The sequence below is a fragment of the Lepidothrix coronata genome, unplaced genomic scaffold, assembly GCF_001604755.1.
Source record: "Lepidothrix coronata isolate B3197 unplaced genomic scaffold, Lepidothrix_coronata-1.0 Scaffold179, whole genome shotgun sequence".
Lineage (NCBI taxonomy): Eukaryota > Metazoa > Chordata > Aves > Passeriformes > Pipridae > Lepidothrix > Lepidothrix coronata.
In genome coordinates, this window is record NW_016690359.1 from 286,312 (window position 1) to 305,409 (window position 19,098).

General features: G+C 50.3%; 1 protein-coding gene across 2 annotated transcripts in view; it reads left to right on the forward strand.

Annotated features, from left to right (window-relative positions):
* The window catches only part of FZD3 (frizzled class receptor 3), a 50,865-nt gene extending 39,866 nt beyond the window's left edge, over positions 1–10,999 (forward strand). For both annotated transcript variants that reach the window (XM_017830499.1, XM_017830500.1), the window contains exons 5-7: positions 3,444–3,592; positions 5,363–5,596; positions 6,609–10,999. In XM_017830499.1, coding sequence (XP_017685988.1) covers positions 3,444–3,592; positions 5,363–5,596; positions 6,609–6,822 — 597 coding nt within the window. In that variant the 3' untranslated portion in view covers positions 6,823–10,999. The remainder of the gene's footprint in view (positions 1–3,443; positions 3,593–5,362; positions 5,597–6,608) is intronic.
* Positions 11,000–19,098: the final 8,099 nt, after the last annotated feature.

A 19,098-nucleotide genomic window follows, 5' to 3' on the forward strand; every position in this document is an offset into this window, starting at 1 on the left:
ACTCTGGGATTCTGTGATTCCATGAAGCTGGGATGGCTCCAGGCTGGGGTTCTCAGTTTCCCATCAGACAAATCCTGTGGGATGAAGCTCCAAGGAATTAAAGGAAAGCACTGAGCTCCAGGGAGAGCTTGGAGCCCCTTCCAGAGCCTAAAGGGGCTCCAGGAGAGCTGGAGAGGGACTGGGGACAAGGGATGGAGGGACAGGACACAGGGAATGGCTTCCCACTGCCAGAGGGCAGGGAGAGATGGGAGATTGGGAAGGAATTCCTGGCTGGGAGGGTGGGGAGGGAGTGGAATGGAATTCCCAGGGAAGCTGTGGCTGTCCCTGGATCCCTGGAAGTGTCCAAGGCCAGGTTGGACGGGGCTTGGAGCAACCTGGGCTAGTGGGAGGTGTCCCTGCCCATGGCAGGGGATGGATTAGATACCTCTGAAGTCCCTTCCAACCCAAACCATTTCTATATTATATATCTATATTATATACCTATATTATATATCTATATTACATTCCTATATTATGTTTCTATATTATATTACCAAACTATATTTCTATATTATATTTCTATATGACATTGCAACATTATATTCCCTGCCAGTGGGGCTTTACTGTAAATAAAGACCCAAAGCAGATAATTGGAAAATGTTCTGCATTTTGAGTGATGTGTGGAGTTTGGGTATTCCAGGTGAATTCATGATTCCATGTATTGTAATTGTATCTAACCCTGTCCAAGCCTGCAACAACTTCACTGTTTTTAAGTTGTATTTTTGACTCTTCCTAAATAGCTGGGCAGTAAAGAAGTGCAAATCTCCTTTAAATTTTTGCTTGGAATTATTTATGGCGCCCAGAGTGAATATATTGAGCCAGAAGTGTTGATATCAAGTGATTTACTGCAATATCTCCGTGGAAGTAACACAGTGAGCAACTGGGAGCTTTAGTGCTGGAGCTGGTGGTTTATTCTTAATGCAAAAATCAAATTAAATTCCCTTCAGGGCAGTAGTTCTGCCAGGGGAGACTTGGCCCTGTGGACAAGCATTATATATGTAAATTTAAAAATATACCTGAACATCACCTTCATTAAGAAATGATGAATTTCACCACTCATTCCACTTAATGCCACATAGTGAAATAATGAGGTTAATTTTTGAGAGCTTCGTTTTCGTCGGGTAATTTTTTTAATTGGGCAGTTGTTCATTTTTTTTAATTAATTTTTTTTTTCCCTGAGTGGACTCTCACAGGATGGTGACAAAACCACCCAGAAAACCCTCAGACTTGTCCTGGTTAAATGGTGGCAAGTGTAGGAAGACCCATTTGACCCTCTGACAGGGACAAATGCCCCTTTGGTTTTCCTGGGGCAGAGGCGGATGGGGAACACTGAGAAAATCTTCTAATAATGCTCATTAATTTCTCCGCTTTTATTTTCCATCTGCAATGGTGACAATATTAAAAAATGTGCAATAATGCAAAGTACTAAACCAATTATCCTTGTATTTTCACTGGTCTGTGTAAAAGTGGTGCTGCCCCTCAGCATTAAACGGTTGGAATATTCACAGGGTGTGAATATTCCTGGAAAATCCTCTTGGCACAGGGACTACGTTGAGTTCAGATTTCCAGTTTGGGGGGGGAAAAATGGTCCTTGATATTGTTCTAGGAGGTTGTGTCTGTGTTTTTATGTTAAAACACAGAGGATCAGAGGGAAGCTCTGACTCTCACTGTCAACATCTTTCGGGAACCGATAACGCTCAGCCTTAAAAGATGCCCCACAGTTCGTGTTGGAAGCTATTCCAAAATCCTGCTCCCATGAGAATGGCGTTTCCTCGTGGCTGCTGCAACCCTATTTCTTTCCTATTGCTCAGCTTAAATTGGTTTTTCCCCCCCACATTTCAGTGTTTAGCTGTTTCATGTTATGTAGCCATTGTACTTTTTGTGCTTTCTCGTCCTTAAAAGGCCAGAGAGCATCATCTGAACATCCCATTCTTTTTCCAGGAGGGTCTGGCTGTTCCCTGCCCTCCTGCCAGCCCTGCTTGACATCCCTCTGAATTCCCAGAGGGAATTCCAGAGCATTCCAGCCTCACTTTTACCTCAAAGAGCAACATTTCCCGGCTCGAAACGTCGTGTTTGATGTTTTCTGACCAGCCCTCCCTCTGCTGTGATGAAAAGCAGGGGAAGATTTTCCTATACCCTAAATCAGTGGGTGTTTGAGATCATAGAATCATGGAATGGTTTGGGTTGGAAGGAATCTTAAAGCTCAGCCTGTCCCAACCCCCTGCCATGGGCAAGGACACCTCCCACTATCCCAGCTTGCTCCATGCCAACTTGGCCTTGGACACTTCCAGGAATCCAGGGGCAGCCACAGCTTCTCTGGGAATTCCAGCCCAGCCCCTCACCACCCTCACAGGGAAGAATTCCTTCCCAATATCACAGCTGTCCCTGCCCTCTGGCAGTGGGAGGCCATTCCCTGTGTCCTGTCCCTCCAGCCCTTGTCCAAAATCCCTTGTAAATAGTTTCTCTCTCCGTGTTTCCTGGAGGCCCCTTCGGGTCCTGGAAGGCCACAATCAGGTCACCCCAGCGCCTTCTCTTCCCCGGGCTGAACAATCCCAGCTCTCTCAGCTTTTATCCCAGCTCTCCCAGCCTTTGTTGGAATTCCATGGTCACAGTGACAGTGTCACACAAGTGCTTTTAGAGGGCTTAATTCCACCAGCGTCAATTTGTTCCTTTCCTCTGCGGCTTGGTGGTGTCTTTGAGGTTTAAACCCCAAGTTCTCCGTCCTTGAAGGTTCAGTTTTTGAGCTGAGTTACCGATTCAGGAAGGCCCCCGGATGCCTGTTTGTTTTACAGCTGCCCTACAGACCTTCCCAGAAGGAATATCTTGGTGTCTTCCCCGCGTCTTTTCCAAACAAACCCTTTGCACATCAAAACCTTGGCAAAAACAGGCCTCGTGAGCGTTTTCGAGCTGATCTCTCCGAAGAAAGAGGGTTTTGCTGGGTTGATAAGAATCAGGCAGATGTATCCTGCTGGTGCCTCGAATTCCCAAGGGAGGGAAACAGGGTGGAACCAACCACTGAAGGCCAAGGAATAAAGGATCAGAGCTGAGCATCCACCGGGATTTTTCCCAGCGGCACCCGCAGCACCTGGTCCTATATAGGTTAATCCCGTCAAAGAGACGAGTCTTTATGATTTGTAGGCTAGAAAATATTTCACAGTTATTCAGGGCACACACAAAAGGACCAGAAATACAAATAAAAGGCCAAGACCTCACAGCAGTTGAGCCTTTTGTTTGAGGCAGGACCGGGCTCCGTCATGGTCCGGGGAGCCCCGGGACAAAGGAGCCCTGGCCGTGTTTGCTTTGGCTCTGGGCAGAGGGAGTTGGTTTAAATGAGTTTATAAATGGAGGAGTGACCTAGGATGGGTTGGAGAATCCTCTTTTTTTCCTCCTTTTTTTCTCCCCAGGTGCCTCAGATGAGCCGCCCGGATTTGATCCTGTTCCTCATGAAGTATCTCATGGCCTTGGTGGTCGGGATTCCCTCCGTGTTCTGGGTTGGCAGCAAGAAGACCTGCTTTGAGTGGGCCAGTTTCTTCCACGGGCGCAGGAAAAAAGAGTGAGTGTGGGAATCCGTGGGATAAACTGGCAAATCACCTCTGCCCTCGTAGTCCTGGAAGAGCATTTCGGTTGGTTTTTTGGTGGAGGCACGACAGGACACGAAAACAATCCACGTTTCCGCTTCATACATAAAGCAGATACTTATTTCTAAATAAAAAAACAACTCATTGATTTTGAAGATTACTTGTTCCTTTAATTTTGTGCATGTAGAGATAACAAATGTGTTATCTTCTAATATTTATACATTAGGGGTTGGTTTTTTTTTCTCCTTCCTCAAGTCACAGTGTATTGTGATCAGGGTAGACTTTTGGTTCTTAAGAGTTTTTTGGTCTTCATCATTAAATAAAAATTTCTGTGGCAGACCACTCATGCATGAGAATGTAACTGCACCTGCCCATTATTTAAAACACATATTTATCTACATATATAATCATACACATATATGTAGATAACATCTATGCATATTTATATATGTGTGTATAACATATTTATACATATATATGTAAATATATATACATATTTTATACATAACATATGTATGTTATATGTGTTATATATGTTACATATGTTATATGTATTATATATATTATATATTATATATAAAATATGTATATATTATATACATATACATGTATCTGTTATATATATGTTATATATATTTATATACATAACATATATATGTAGATAATATACACATATTTTTATATATATATAACATATAACATATATATACACTTATATATATATGTTAACTATTGCACAAGGTACTTGAAAATACTTGAAAAAAGAGACAGTTTTGTTAGAAACTTCTCACTAACCAAAGGGGAGTGAGGAAGGACAAAACAAGCAACAGCTCAAAAAAACCCTGAAATTCCTTATTTTTCCCCTAATTTGGTCCCAGAATCAAATCTACATTCCTCTGTCTTCCAAATATTTTTTAGCTAGAATTAGTTTTCAGGTGAACACCACAACTACTCTGCCACTCACAGAAAGAGGTGGAATTGAAAGGTTTTATTTATAAATGTGTTTTTCTAGTCAACTGAATCAGACCTTTAAATTGAAGTTAAACACAAGTGCTTTTCACCGTGGTCGCAGCTAAAAGAATCCGTCTCTGCTTTTAATTTCCATTATGCATTAGTGCTGAAGTGCAGTTTGATAAAGTGACAATTAGAATGTCTTGGAGCTTCTGTGAGGGTGGAATTAATTTAGACCAAGGTGTGGCATAAATTTAGAGACAACCCGGGCGGTTTGGTAGTAGCCGCGAGGAGCTATTTTCATACCAAATATTGTGTTTTAAATAGAAGTTTTAAGATAGACCCACGGAGACAGAAGCGTTTAAGTGAGTCCTCCGTGACTTTTTGCCCCAGACTTTAGGTGCTCTTTAAATCCAGACTTTAGGTGCTCTTTTGAGTGAGGAGGTGGCTTCCTGTGCTCCCCGAGAGGCAGTTCCCTGGGGAACCCGAGCCTGCCGGGTCGCAGCGCTATCCCAAGGATTTCTCCTGTAACAACATCCGCAAACCAACCCCGCAAACGCTGTGATCATTCCCACGTCCAGGCTGGAGGGTCGGGCCCGGGGATTAGGAAGGATTCAAGAACATGGACTTTGCTAAAATACCCAGCTACTGAGGTGCTTCAAAATGAGGCAATTAGGGACACGACAGTGCAAACAGAGAGTCTGATTTGCCGAGCTGTGCCCGCTCGTTCTGTTTGTAAAGCTGTCCCACCGCCGCAATTAGCGTTAATTGTTCCAACCGCTTGTCTTGCTCAGAGTTGTAAACGAGAGTCGCCAAGTGCTGCAGGAGCCAGACTTCGCCCAGTCTCTCCTGAGGGATCCCAACACCCCCATCATCCGAAAGTCCAGGGGCACTTCCACGCAGGGCACCTCGACCCACGCCTCCTCCACCCAGCTGGCCATGCTGGACGACCAGAGGAGCAAGGCAGGGAGCGTCCACAGCAAAGTGAGCAGCTACCACGGCAGCCTGCACCGCTCGCGGGACGGACGGTACGTGTGTCCCAAAAAAACGTGGAGTCATGGAACGGCCTGGGTGGGAAGGGACCTGATAGTTCACCCAGTCTCAACCCCCTGCCATGGCTAACCTGGCCTTGGACGTTTCCAGGAATAGGGCAGCTACAGATGCTCTGGGAATTCTATCCCAGCCCCTCACCACCCTCACAGTTAAGAATTTCTTTCCAATATCCCATCCATCCCTGCCCTCTGGCAGTGGGAAGCCATTCCCTGTGTCCTGTCCCTCCATCCCTTGTCCCAAGTCCCTCTCCAGCTCTCCTGGAGCCCCTTTAGGCTCTGGAAGGGGCTCCAGGGTCTCCCTGGTGCCTTCCCTTCTCCAGGTGAACACCCCCAGCTCTCCCAGCCTGGCTCCAGAGCCTGAGATTCTGGGAGTCCACAACCTCTCTGGGAAAATGGTGTAGAAGATTGGACAGGCCCCTGCCTGTGTGGCCACCATGGTGCTAAAAACTGGATGTTCTTCTATTGCATCTCCTCTCCCTGTTAGTGTCTGGATTGGAGAGAGGGAAAATACGATGGTATTTTCGGAGTCCCTGCAGGTCTCCACGAGTTACACAGCGTGGCCGTGTCCAGTGCCGGTTTTCCTGCACATGGAAAAACAGACCTGTCCCGACATCAGCTCAGTAATTTTGTGGCTGCTTCTGTCTGTGTGCAAATCGATTTTGTGTCTCTAAATAGCCCTGGCCCTGCTGAAGCAAAGGGGAGCACGAGTTGCCCGCTGTGACTTGAGGTGCGGTTAAGGTTTATAACACGATTTATCATCGAGTGTTTTACTCCCCTAATTACCGATACGCTGGAGTAAGAACCGAGTAGGAACCGTTGTGAAAGGAGCTGAAAGGCTTTGCCTGGGGCTGTGTGAGCGGAATGACTGAGCTAAGCAGGGGAAGGACTTTTCCTCCCAAGAGCAGAGGGTTGGTGAGACCTATTTGCTTTGTGCCCTGAGCGAGGCGGTAACGACGGCGATAATTGTCCCCTGTTTTCCCTGACTCAGGTACACTCCCTGCAGCTACAGAGGCGTGGAGGAACGACTACCTCACGGCAGCATGTCCCGACTGACCGACCACTCCAGGCACAGCAGCTCCCACCGGCTGAACGAGCAGTCACGGCACAGCAGCATCAGGGACCTCAGCAGCAACCCGCTGACACACATCACGCACGGCACCAGCATGAACCGCGTCATCGAGGAGGATGGCACCAGTGCCTGAGCCGGGAGGAGCGCTCCAGGAGCGTGGAGTGGTTGCACAGCTCGTGGTCCCTTCCTCAGTATTATCATCCTCTCGTCGGGTGCTGAATTTGGGCTCAATCAGGAAGCCAAAAGCGGCGTCGCAGCCGGCGCTCTCCTGGAGCTCCAGTGCTCAGCTGTCCCGAATTCCTGAGTAAAAAGCCGGTTGTCTCCTTTGAACCTCTCTGTAGGTGATTATTTATTCCATGGCTGGTCCTCATCAGACACCACTGCTGAAATTCTTTGTGGAAAACGGTCTCCCTTTTCCTCCCTCTCTCCCTCCGCGTGTCGGGAGGTTCCGCCCCGAAAACTCGCTGCCGGGGTCGCGCTGAGGGTTTTTCCGGTGAGACTTGGGAACTCCTGGTTGCTGAAGGAATTCCTCAGCACACCTCCTTGACACAGTTCCTGCTTGTCTCCGTCGTGTACATCAGGAGGAGACACATCAAATGCTGCCCGAGGGGACACCCGGGCGAGCCAGGATGGTCACACTGGAAACACAAGGGAGAAGGAAACCCCACTGAGGATCCCCAGCTCTTCCCAGAGCTGCTCAGGCTCAGCCGCTGGGACGGAGTGGGAGGGTGGGGGGAAGAGACACAGGCAGGAAAGAGCGATTTTTTTATGACTTGTAATTGTCCTTGCTTTTTTTACAAAAAGACTGTTTAAATTTTCTACTCGTTTACAGTTTCTGTAGGAAGAGAACGGCTTTTCAAACCAGTTATCGAGATGATATTCAGCCACTTATTTTTTAGAGTCCTGTACAGAAGCTGAGATTGCCTGTTCCTGATCTATTTAAAAAAAAAAAAAAAATTATAATAGGAAAGCTGAATTTTTCCCCCAGCCAGGAATGTAGAGCCCCGTTCCCTACAACCAGAGCAAGGCCTGTTTCCGAGCCCCAGCTCCTGGGTGAGGAAAGGCTGAGGCCAAAAGGACCGGAGGAGTTTTATTCAGGGATGATCCGCCTGCCTCGCGATGTCACGGCTGGTTTGGGGGGGGGATTCTCTGTGCTGAGCAAGAATTTAGAAAATGAGTGGGAGAAATCCAGGCAGGAGCTGCCCACAGACAGGGAAAGAGCAGGATGTGGCAGCCGGAATTGCTGTCTTGAGGAGGAGGAGGAGATGGGATCCATTGTAAATTTTTGGCTCCTTCCCAGCCGGGGATTTTGCATTATGGATCAACCTCTGCTGTAGGGTGTTTTCTTCTCATTCAGATTCACAGCGGAGAATTCTCACTTTGGGCTTTTTTAATGTGGAAACACTCTGTTGGGATGCACTGGAGGCAGAAGTGGAGGCACGGTCGTGGATCTTCCGGAGCATCTGCTGTCGGGATTCATTCGGCGTGAGGAGACACTGATCCCATGTAAACCTACCTCAGTAATTACTCCAGACCATTGCTGGGAGATGAATCCTTATTTTTGCATTGTCCTTACTACGTAATTCCCTTTCCGAGGCACGCTGGAGAAGCCTTTGGAGACAGTTTGTGTGGCACAGCCTCGAGGGCAGGGACGGGGGCAGCAGCTCCCGGGGCTGCTCCACAATTACTCCTGTTAATTGTCGCTGATGACACAACAGCAAAGCCGGGGGATCAAGGGGCTGCCTCGGGAGGCACCGAGTCTTAGAGATACATTTATCCTAAATTGAGATACGTTTATCCTAAATTGAGATACATTTATCCTAAATTGTCCTTCTTGCTTCTTGCTCCAAAGGAGAGGCACAGAGGGAACCTGGTGTGGAATCACGGTCCAGGGAGGGAATTCTGCACCCACTCCCCCCACCCGGGGCAGAGCAGACTCTGCTGTGCCTGTTTGCTCAGCAAACAGCCCCGGGGGCCATTCCCAGGGATAACGGGCTGTCCACAGGGATAACTGCCCAGATCCCTACAGCGCCTCTTCCAAAGCAGAAAGGGTGTGGAAAACCCCGAAACCAGCAAAACTACAACTCCCTGGAAGCCCCAGAGGTGGAACCTTTGTTATTTTCAGGTTCAGCTCCTACTAAATAACCTGCTGCTTCAAAGGGATGATCCATTCAGGAATCTGGATCTGCAGAAGGAGCCAGGAAGCTGAATTTTCCTAAGCACTGGACCTGGACTAAATAAGCTCAAGTGTTTACATTGATCTTCTTGGCTCAATTTCCAGTACCTTTATATATATATATATAAATTTTAGCAATGCTTTGACTTGTTTAGAGTCAGGGAGGGGAACAGTGATGGAGGTTTGAAACAAATCCTGCTGGAAATGTTAATTTGGGAGGTTCAGTCCCCCTGTTGCCTCCAGATGGGAATATCTCGGCTGTTCCTTGCCCATGGATCCTGTCACCCCAGAGAGGTGATTAAACCTAAAATTAGAGTTCTGGTTGGAGTTCTTGCTTCCCTGCTCCCTCTCTTTTATCTTCAACACCTGAGCTCTGGGCAGAACATTCCTCCTGGGATTTTGAAGCCCATCCCTGATGTCAGATTGTCCCAGCCCTGGTGCAGTTCCACAGCCAGGGCACTTCAGCTCTCAAATCATCCTGCCCAGGGGCTCTGACCCATATCCCAGTTGGAATGTGGCCCAGCCACCACCTCTGGCAGGGGCACCAGGCCCTTTTTTGGGGTGCTTTCCTAACTTTGGCACATCCTGCTCACCAGGAAGAGCTCCAGCCTGGGCACCGGATTTCTGGGATCGGTGCCAAGCTTTAAATTCCCCTGGAGCTTAAACCCCTGCTTTAATAAGCCCCTGCCCAGGAGGACAGTTGTGCAGTCACTGGAACACTCCGGGTGCTTTGGGCTCTGGCTGCCTGGATGTTCCTGCAGCTGAACACACGTTCCTCGTGGGGGTCCAGCACTGCTTTGTCCCTTCCCAGCAGAAACAGGACACCAAAACCTGGACCCTTTCTCCTGGAAAACAGGCAGAGAAGCTGCCCAGCTTCTCCAGCTCATCCCAACAGCAGGTTAATGTATCCCCCCTCCTACACACACGAGATGACCTGAGCCCCAAAACTCTGCTCTGCAAGATCGCGACAGCGAAGCTTCCCACAAAACGCACGGCTTCTCATTCCCAGTATTCCCAAGGAGCTGCATCTCCTGGTTTGCGACCCCAGTTGCCGCTGACAACAGATTCCCCAGAGCCTGTGATGTTCCTTCTTTCCTAACCCCTTCATAGCTCTTGTTGTTCACTGCAATATCCCAAATCGGAGCTGCGGCCGCGTTGCATGGAAAAGGAGCAGCCGCCCTTCCCTTGGATCTCTGCCACTCATCCTTTTTTAGAGCACAAACAACCCAACAGCAGCAAAAAGCCACGTTCAGGTGTAAATGTGTTTGTCTGCTCTCGATGCCTTCCCTTTTCCTAGACCCAAATTTTGCTCTGGAAGCGTTGGATACCGGCTGTACTGGGGGTTGGGGGTGAGCACGGGGCAAAAATCCAGCTGCAGCAAAATCCAGCACTGCTCCCAGTTTGTTCCAGCAAGGAGGGGAGGGAAAACCCCTCATAAAGGGCTTGAGGAGAAGAGCCAGGAGAGCTGGGTTAATGCCCACCCTTCCAAGGGAACTGACTCCACAGCCCAGTTCCAGGGGGATGAGGATCCCAAAACAGCACTGGGGAGCGGGCAACCCCCCTGTGCCATGAAAACGGGGCACAGAGCAGAGTAACCCTGCATGGGAGACATCCCGAGGTCCACCTCAAACAGCAGAATGTCCAGTTGAATGTGAAATTTCCCTCCTCTCCCCGTGTGCTCCTTTCCTACCCGGATCGGGGTTTATTTCCACCCGAGGTGGGGCGTTTTCCGCAGTTCCTGCCCGTCAAGAGCAGCCGTGGGGGCCGTGCATGGGGGCACTCGGTGCATGTAATGCTTTGCCTGGGCACTCTTGTGTCCCTGCTGTACCATCATCCACCTGGATGGGAGGGGAAGGAGCTCCCGTGTCCGTGAGTCCCGCACGGAGCAGGAACACGGGGGCCAAGTCCTGACCCGACCTGCGCTCGGCTCTGGGTAGGCTCGTTTACAGTAGTCCAGTGTCGGTTTTGTAAAGTTTAATTTTCTTAGCACTTTAACTGTGAGTGTACAAACTGTAGTAGGTGTACATTTTCGTTTTAGACCTTTGGAAGTTTTTAATAAAACGTTTGAAACGCCCCGGTCTCTCTCTGTCGACAGGTTTTCGACCCCTCTCCGTGACCACCCCCCCCTTTAAAATCCCGGTTCAGCGGCGGCTGAGCTGAAAGATTAAATAATTGAGGATCAGATTTGACTCTGGCCAGCAGTGCCCTGAACCTGAAGAAAGGCTTTCTAGGCTTAATCTTCCCCCAGCATCTGTACTCGTGGACGCCGGGCACCCTTCCAGCAAACACAGGATTCTGGGCTCTGGTTTGTTCCACCCTTTTATGAGAACAGACCACTCCAACCGCCGGCATTCCGTGAGCAGAGACAAGCGAAGGGCAAACAGGTTTGGGAGCAGCGATTCCAGGGGTGTTTGGGTTTTTTTTTTTTTTTTAATTGCCAAATCAAACCTGAGAACTGGCTGATGAGTGATTTACTGTAAGTAGCTGTCTGGCGTTTGGGCAGGGACGTGGTGGTTTCATGTGCTGAGCCTGGCACGGCTGGTGATAAAATAACTCACTAATCACAGCTGGGGCTGGTTTAGCACTGGGGGCTGGTTTGGGCCTCGTTAAGATCAGGGATCTTAATAGTTCGGGGATGAAACTTTAGGAGATGAACAGCTTGGAGATGAAACTTCAGGTTTTAAAGCCTGAAGTCCTGCCAGGGCCACGTGGAGGTGTGAAATCAGCTCCTCCTCAGCAGAGCAGCTCCATCTGGAAACATCAACCTTTCCTGGGAGTGCAGCACCCAAAGAGTCCTTGGAGCAGTGGGAGGAAAAGCCCTTTTAGGGAAAACCAAGGTGGGGCTGTGGCTGCCGAGTGCTGGGGACTCATGGAGCTGCTGGGGACACTTGTCCTGCTGTAGGGACCTGCACCTTGGCAAGGAGGGCAGGAGGGACAATATCCCTTCTCCTCCTTCTCTCCTGGATTTAAACTCTGGCTGTTGTGGGTTGTGAGCAGCTGAATCCAAAGCTGAGCAGCCAAAGATATGATCCAGCTTGGCCTCTTGGAGCACCAAGGAGGATTCTCCCTGCAGCCAAAACCATCAGGGGTGAGGAATGGGAGCTCATGGCATTTATCTCCTCACTTCTGGGCTACTTTAGCAGGTCCCAAAGGGGTTAATGCAGGAGTTGAGGAGATTGGAGTCACCTGGAGCTTGTTTAGCCCTCTCAAAGATGGTTTCATGACCTGCAGGTGAGGAAGGTGGGAGAAGCATGGAATAGGAGCAGCAGGGAGAGGGATGTGGTTGGAGCAGAGGCTGAGGGCAGGGCAGATCAGACCCTTAGGCTGGGATTAAGGCTGGTGTATTTTAGTTATTATCACCTTCCTGATGCACCTTAACACCCTGTTTGCCGTTTTGGGTCCAGTTTTGCCTCAGCCCTGCCAGCTGGTGCCCTTGTTTGGGGTTTCTTCTCCAGCTGGAAGGGAGAAAAGCATCTGGCCATGCACAAACCCCACAAACAAAATCATAGAATCACAGAATCATGGAATGGTTTGGGTGGGAAGGGACCTTAAAGATCATCTCGTTCCTATCCCACTGCCATGGGCAGGGACACCTTTCACCATCCCAGGTTGCTCAGAGCTCCATCCAGCCTGGCCTTGGACACTTCCAGGGATCCAGGGGCAGCCACAGCTTCTCTGGGCAACCTGTGCCAGGGCCTCCCCACCCTCACAGGGAAGGGTTTTTTCTTAATATCGAATCTAAACCTACTCCAAGAAATCCTTTGTAACAAAAGGCTGAAACAAAATAGGTGGCAATGTGAGGATCTTTTTAAAAAGTAATTTTCTGTGGGTGTTTTTCCCTCCCCTTGTGCAGAGGGACACAACCACCGACCCCTGAACGTGACCATCTGCTGGGATCCACGTCTCCAACACCCTCTGCTACCGGTCTGACTGGTTTTTGTAACACTCCGGGCACGTTTGGTTGATATTCAGTCTCCAGTTTCACTGCCTGTGTCTATTTGCTGCCTCAACACCCACATCCTGCTCCTGTGGTCCCACCACCATCCTCTGCTCTCCCCCTCCATCCCATGGGGACGTCACAAGTGGGGAAAGCAGCTCTCTCCTCACCCATCTCTTTGCTTTTGGGTTTTATTAAATCCCACCTTCCACTGAGCCCCTTTGCTCCCCACCCCTATTTATGACTTCACCTCCACAACCCCGCTCCAGCACTTTGATGCATTTTGAGTTCTGGCTGACTTTTAAAGAGATTTCCGTGTCTCTTGAGGGAAGGCTGAGTGGATGCTCGGCAAATTGGAGGGATCATGATACCTGAAATGGTGGGAAAGCTGAAGAAGGACGGACCTGCAGTTTGCCAGCCTCTTCCTAAGCTGCTGTAAGAGAATATTTTAAATATATTCATAACAATCTCTTTTGGTGTAGACGTATCCTCTGCTGCTTCCCGTTGTTTGTTGGTGCGGAGGGTTCCTGCCTTTGGGAAAGCCTGCTGAAAAAAATCCCTCAAGGCCCTGAATTGCAACATAATCCAGCTACAAATCCCACCTGGAGTCTGTCAGAAGGGACGAGCCCTGACACACCTCCACTGAGCTCCTTCAAAGCCCTCTGATCTCCGCCTGGAAACGCCGCCATCAGATAAGGCTCAGCCTCTGCCAAAAGACACTGAGTATCTGCTTGGCTGCAGAAAGTGGGATTAGGCAAAGCTAACCCTGCTCCTCAGTCATAATTTTTGGAGGGAAAGCGGCTCCTTGTGCTGGTTCTCCCTTTCGGGGGGGTTTGGGGCTTTCCCGGTGGTCCCCAAAGCCTGAGGTGCTGCCAAGGCCTTGGGGATGGTGGCACTGAAGCAGGGAGGGAGCAGGGCCAAGGATGTGCTGGCTCGTGGGAGAGCAGTAAAATCTGGGGCTAACCAAGGATTAAAGGAATTTGGACCTCTAGTGACAAGAGGAGAGGACGTGGCCTCGAGCTGTGCCACGGGAGATTCAGGGTGAGCTTCAGGAGGAATTTCTTCCTGGAAAGGGTGGTCAGGCATTGGAAAGGGCTGAGAGGTGGTGGAGTCCCCATCCCTGGAGGAGGTGTCCAAGGAATGACTGGACGTGGCACTCAGTGCTCTGGGCTGGGGGACAAGGTGGGGATCAGTCACAGGTTGGACTAAGTGATCCCAGAGGTCTCTCCCGACCTCAGGGATTCTGCGAAAACCAGAAGCCACCTTTATTTTTCAAATCCTTTTTTTTTTTTCCCACTGGAAATTTTTCTCCTTAAACACAACCCCTGAAGCACCTGGTTGCCCACGGGAAGCCTCTGAAGGAGCTGCCCTGGGTGACCCGACCTCGGCAGCAGCCCTCGGGCAGGTGAAGGGTTAACACTCGTCTTCGGGAGCACAGCCCCCGAATCCTGCCACAGCTCGTTAGTCCCCGAGCAGGGGTGAAGGGCGACAACTGCTAATTGCGGTGACGGCCTCCCGAGCTGTGAGAAATTCGCGGCAGCACAATGGGGAGGTGCTGAACTTCGCGACGTTAACAGGTGCCGGGTCACCCCCGGCTGCCCCAAAACCCTGACCCCCTGGCACTCTCTGGGAGTGACCCTCCCGACCTGTCTGCGGGGCATCTCTCCCTCCGGCTGTTTGGGACGGATTTTGATCCGCCCGGAGCAGCTGCTGCTGGAAAAGCAGGACTTAAATACTTGTATTTTTGCTTGAAGCCCCGGAGGGAGGGGCCCCGAGGCCCCGGCAGCGACGGGGGATGTCACAGGGACATCTCCGGGATGCTGTTCCTCCCTCAGGCAGCAGTAAATCACATTCCCAGTGCTGCTCCTGCCCCACACCCTTCAGGGCTTTGCATGAGTCAAATTACTTGGATCAGGGATGGTACAGGATGAGGAAAAGAGCTGCACCGTTCGACAAGCTCGAGTGCCCGACACTGGGCTCAAATCAGCTCCTGGCATCAGGGGAGCCCCTGTTTTCCTCCTCCTCTGCTCCCACTGTAAGCAGAGCTCGTTGTACAGCATTTGTTTCCCCCTCCCGTGTCCTGTTTTCCCAAGGACAAACCATCCTTAAAGGCCTTCCCTCCCTCTTGGGACAGGGGGGAGATTGGGGGCCTCGTAAAAAAGCTCTTGGAGCAGCCTGGGTGCAGGGAGGAAGGAGGTTTTGCCGTGCAGGGATGGAGGGATGCTGGGCTTGGAGGGATCCTGGGCATGGAGGGATGCTCACGAGGAGCTTGTGGGGAGGAACTGGTGTTTGGGATGCTCATAGAATCCTAGAATGGTTTGGGTTGGAAGGTTACGGAAGAAACCACAGGGTTAATCCTGTGCAAGGTCCTGAGTGTGGGGGATGTCCCACACCTTCCCATGGGAGCTGCTACTCAGGACAGTTTGGCAGGATCCACCGTGGCCTTTCCACCCAAACCCCGGGGCAGAAACCTCTCGGTCCCTCTGGAAGAGGCAAATCCCTGGGGGAATGTGAGGGCTCATCCCTGCCCATCTGAGCACCAGGCTGAGGCACTGCCGGGTTTGGGGCTCCCTCCTGGTGGCCGGGAGGGCTGCGGGAATTCATCCCAGAAAAAGCAGCGTCCCCAGAGGCCGGCTGGGATTTTTGGTGCAATAGTGCCCTCCCGTGCACCGTGCGAGCCCCGCGCTCCCGGCGCCGGTGACAAGGGACACCGCTGGCCCAGGTGGCCTTGGCAGGGACACGGATGGGTGACAGGCAGGATGGGGGTGGCACTGGGGGTCAAAAGCATCCGGGGATGGGGACACATCCATGGGCTCCACCCTCGTGGGTAGGGGTGGCACCGCTACGGGGATCCCTCGTTCCCAGGGCAGTTGGGATCCTGCCAAAATGCCTGTGGTTTGCATGGACACCACCAGAGCTGGAGAAACATGGAACGTGCAGAAATCACACCAAACTGCGTGATTTGTCGAGCTGCAAACGGAAGGTTTGTGCTGGTTTATGCTCACACCAGTGAGCAGCACCTGGACCACGCAGTCCCTTCCTCTGTTCCATGTCCTGCCCTGGAGGGAGACGTGGGGGACAGACACGGGAATATCCAACCTCTGACCCTGCAAGAGGAACCCTGTGTCTCCAGCCATTCCCAGAGAAACCTCACCTGGGATGTCTGGGATTATTTTGTTGCCCATAGGAGGGCTGAAGGGGAAACAATCGTTTTGTGTCTCCTGGACACCCCAGGGACTAAAACCACTCCAGTGGGTGTCTTCCTGACATCCCAGGGACCCAAAGATGCCTCAAGGTGCAGCTCAGCTCGTGTGAGATGAGCACCCAGGAGGAGGGAGCAGAGCCCTATCCCCCATTTCAGCTCCCCAAAATTCCTTGTCACGGGAGATTTCCATGCACCATCGCACCCCAACTCCCTCCATGCCCATATAGTCCATGTTTCAGGGCGTCAAATGGGGACAAGAAGCTTTTGGGACAGGACCTCTCTGCTTCTGAGCGTTTTTAGGGTCAGGCCTTGTTGTTCTATGCACACACGTAAGGGCACACGTGCAAATCCACAGGCCTGGCCTGTTGGGATGACACCCCCCATCCTACAGGGTCCATATGGGATCACGGTGCCCCTCAGGCTGGTGCAGGGATTTATAGGACAGAGGGGTGGAAGGAAGGAGCCCCTGGGCTGTGCAAATAAATAACAGAGGGGCAGGGGGGGTATTGAGGAGCCAGTTTTGCAGGTGATTGCTGACGTGACACGCCCCCCCAGCGAGGCTTGAGGGGCAGCCACCTCCCTCCATTGGGATCAAAAAGGCTAATCCTTCGGGAATAATAGAGCTAAGCCTCTTAGCCAGCCCTGCTGTCAGTGCCTGTCGCTGATGAGCTGATTAAAATGGAATGGAAAAGATTAAACTCCCCCTCCGGGTACCCCGGGAGCTGCCCCGGGGGCAGGAGATGGAGAGGGGATGTTCCTTGGTGGCTTCACTCTTCCCTGTCTGTCTGTCCAGACCTGGATGCTCCATAACCAGGAGGAGTGTTTGAAGGCTTTGTGATCTCCACAAATCCTCTGCTCCGTGGGGATGGCCCGGCACAGCCGGCCCCTTTGAAGACACTGGATTATCTGTGTCCAAGCTGCCACCTGGAGCCAGAGGAAACTGTGCCAGAAAAATCAGTTACAGGTAAAATTTCCCATAAGGAACCCCCTGTCCCGGTCCTTGGCCAGTTCCAGGGAACATCCACGGTGTTTTATTTTATTTAAGCAGTTGTTCCAAATGGCCGTTGCTGCTCTGGACACGAGACTTGGCAAAACACACCATGTTATAGCAGGAAAACAGGGGATTTCCTTGGATTTGAGACATTTCTGCAGCCCTCCCCAGAGCCTGGCCAAGTGTTGGTTGGGAAAGGGACCCCGATCTCCCCAGAGTCATATCCCTGCTCCTGGGAAGCAATGGGAACATGTGGAAAAACATCACGGGAATGGAGCCTGTAGAATGGGAAATTTGGTTGAAAAAGAGGCTTTTTGAGTCAGTGAGCTACTGGTGGGATCTGAAATGTCACTTCCCACCTGCAGCAGACACAGGGTGGCATCAGAAGAACCTGCAAGGCCGCCCATGGTCACTCAGCTGCTCTTACCATGGAAAAGAAGGGAGACAAGTTGAGTTCCAGCTGTGTGCACAGCTGGATTGCTCGTGCCTCTGGTTTTCCACTGAGTCCTTTGGCAATTCTCTGTTGTCACTGGTGGCTCTTTTCCAGGCTCCTTGTCCATGACCTGCAGTTGCTTCTGCTGTCAGGAAGGAAACAGGAATTATATTGGAGGAGCCCACTGTGAATTTGGGAGGTGAATCGAAGCACGTGAGGGCTTCTACTGACCCTCTTTCAGAGCAGTATTTGGGATTTCACCCCATTTTTGGGGTGGATCCCACCCTGGCTGGGTGTAGGATCATCATCCCTTAGGGATCTCTTTCCTTGAGGGTTTTGCTGGATTATTGGTTGGCCTTTGAGCAGGATCCCACTGGGCCCAGCAGAGCAAAGCTCCTCCAGAGGTGACCCAGGGAGGTCAAGCCACGAAGTCTCATTAATATTAAGTTGATCCTGATACAGAGATGCATTAATTACCCACCTGAGCTGCATTAATTACCCACCTGAGCTGCATTAATTACCCATTAATGAGCAGCCTGGGCACAGAAGAGAGGAGATGCTTGAGGGGAAAAGCAGGGCAGAAGAGTTGGGGCTGGGACCCAGAGCCCCCAGATTCACGCTGACCCCCCACCCTCCTGAAACACCCCTGGGGTACATACAGGACATCAATCTACACATTTCCAGTACATCAAACTGTACATTTCTATAGCTACAGGCCACTCTATGTTTGTGTCTAGTAATCTCTCACAAGGGGAATGCTCTGAACCTCACACTTCCAGCCACAAGTTACGCCCCAAAAGCTGATGTTCCCCAACATCTGCCCCTTCCTCCCCAAAGCAGTGCTTCCCACCTCCTTTCTAGAGATGTTTTAAGGCACCCTTTTGTGGTGCTGCCTGGGAACAGGTATGGAAAAGAGAAGGCTCCAGGGAGACCTTGGAGCCCCTTCCAGAGCCTAAAGGGTTCCAAGAGAGCTGGAGAGGGACTTGGGACAAGGGATGGAGGGACAGGACAAGGGGGAATGGCTTCCCACTGCCAGAGGGTTAGATGGGATATTGGGAAAGAATTCTTGGCTGGAAGGGTGGGGAGGGGCTGGGCTGGAATTCCCAGAGAAGCTGTGGCTGCCCCTGGATCCCTGGAAGTGTCCAAGGCTGGGTTGGACAGGGCTTGGAGCAACCTGGGACAGTGGAAGGTGTCCCTGCCCACAGGACAGGGGGTTGGGACGGGATGAGCTTTAAGGTCTCTTCCAACCCAAACCATTCTGGGATTCTGTGTCTCCATATCTATCTGTAGCTATAAAAAAATACACCTCCCCCGTATATATCTATAATATAAATAATGTATATGTAAAAATATATGTGCATGTACATGTATATATATGTACATATCTATATCTCTCTATATATACACACACATACATATATATACATATATATATACATACATATATATATACATACATATATATATATACATATACACATACATATACACACATACATATATATTTATATATATATACATACATATATATTTACATACATATATATGTACATATACACATACATATACACACATACATATATATTTATATATATATATACATACATATATATATACATACATATATATATACATACATATATATATATACATATACACATACATAT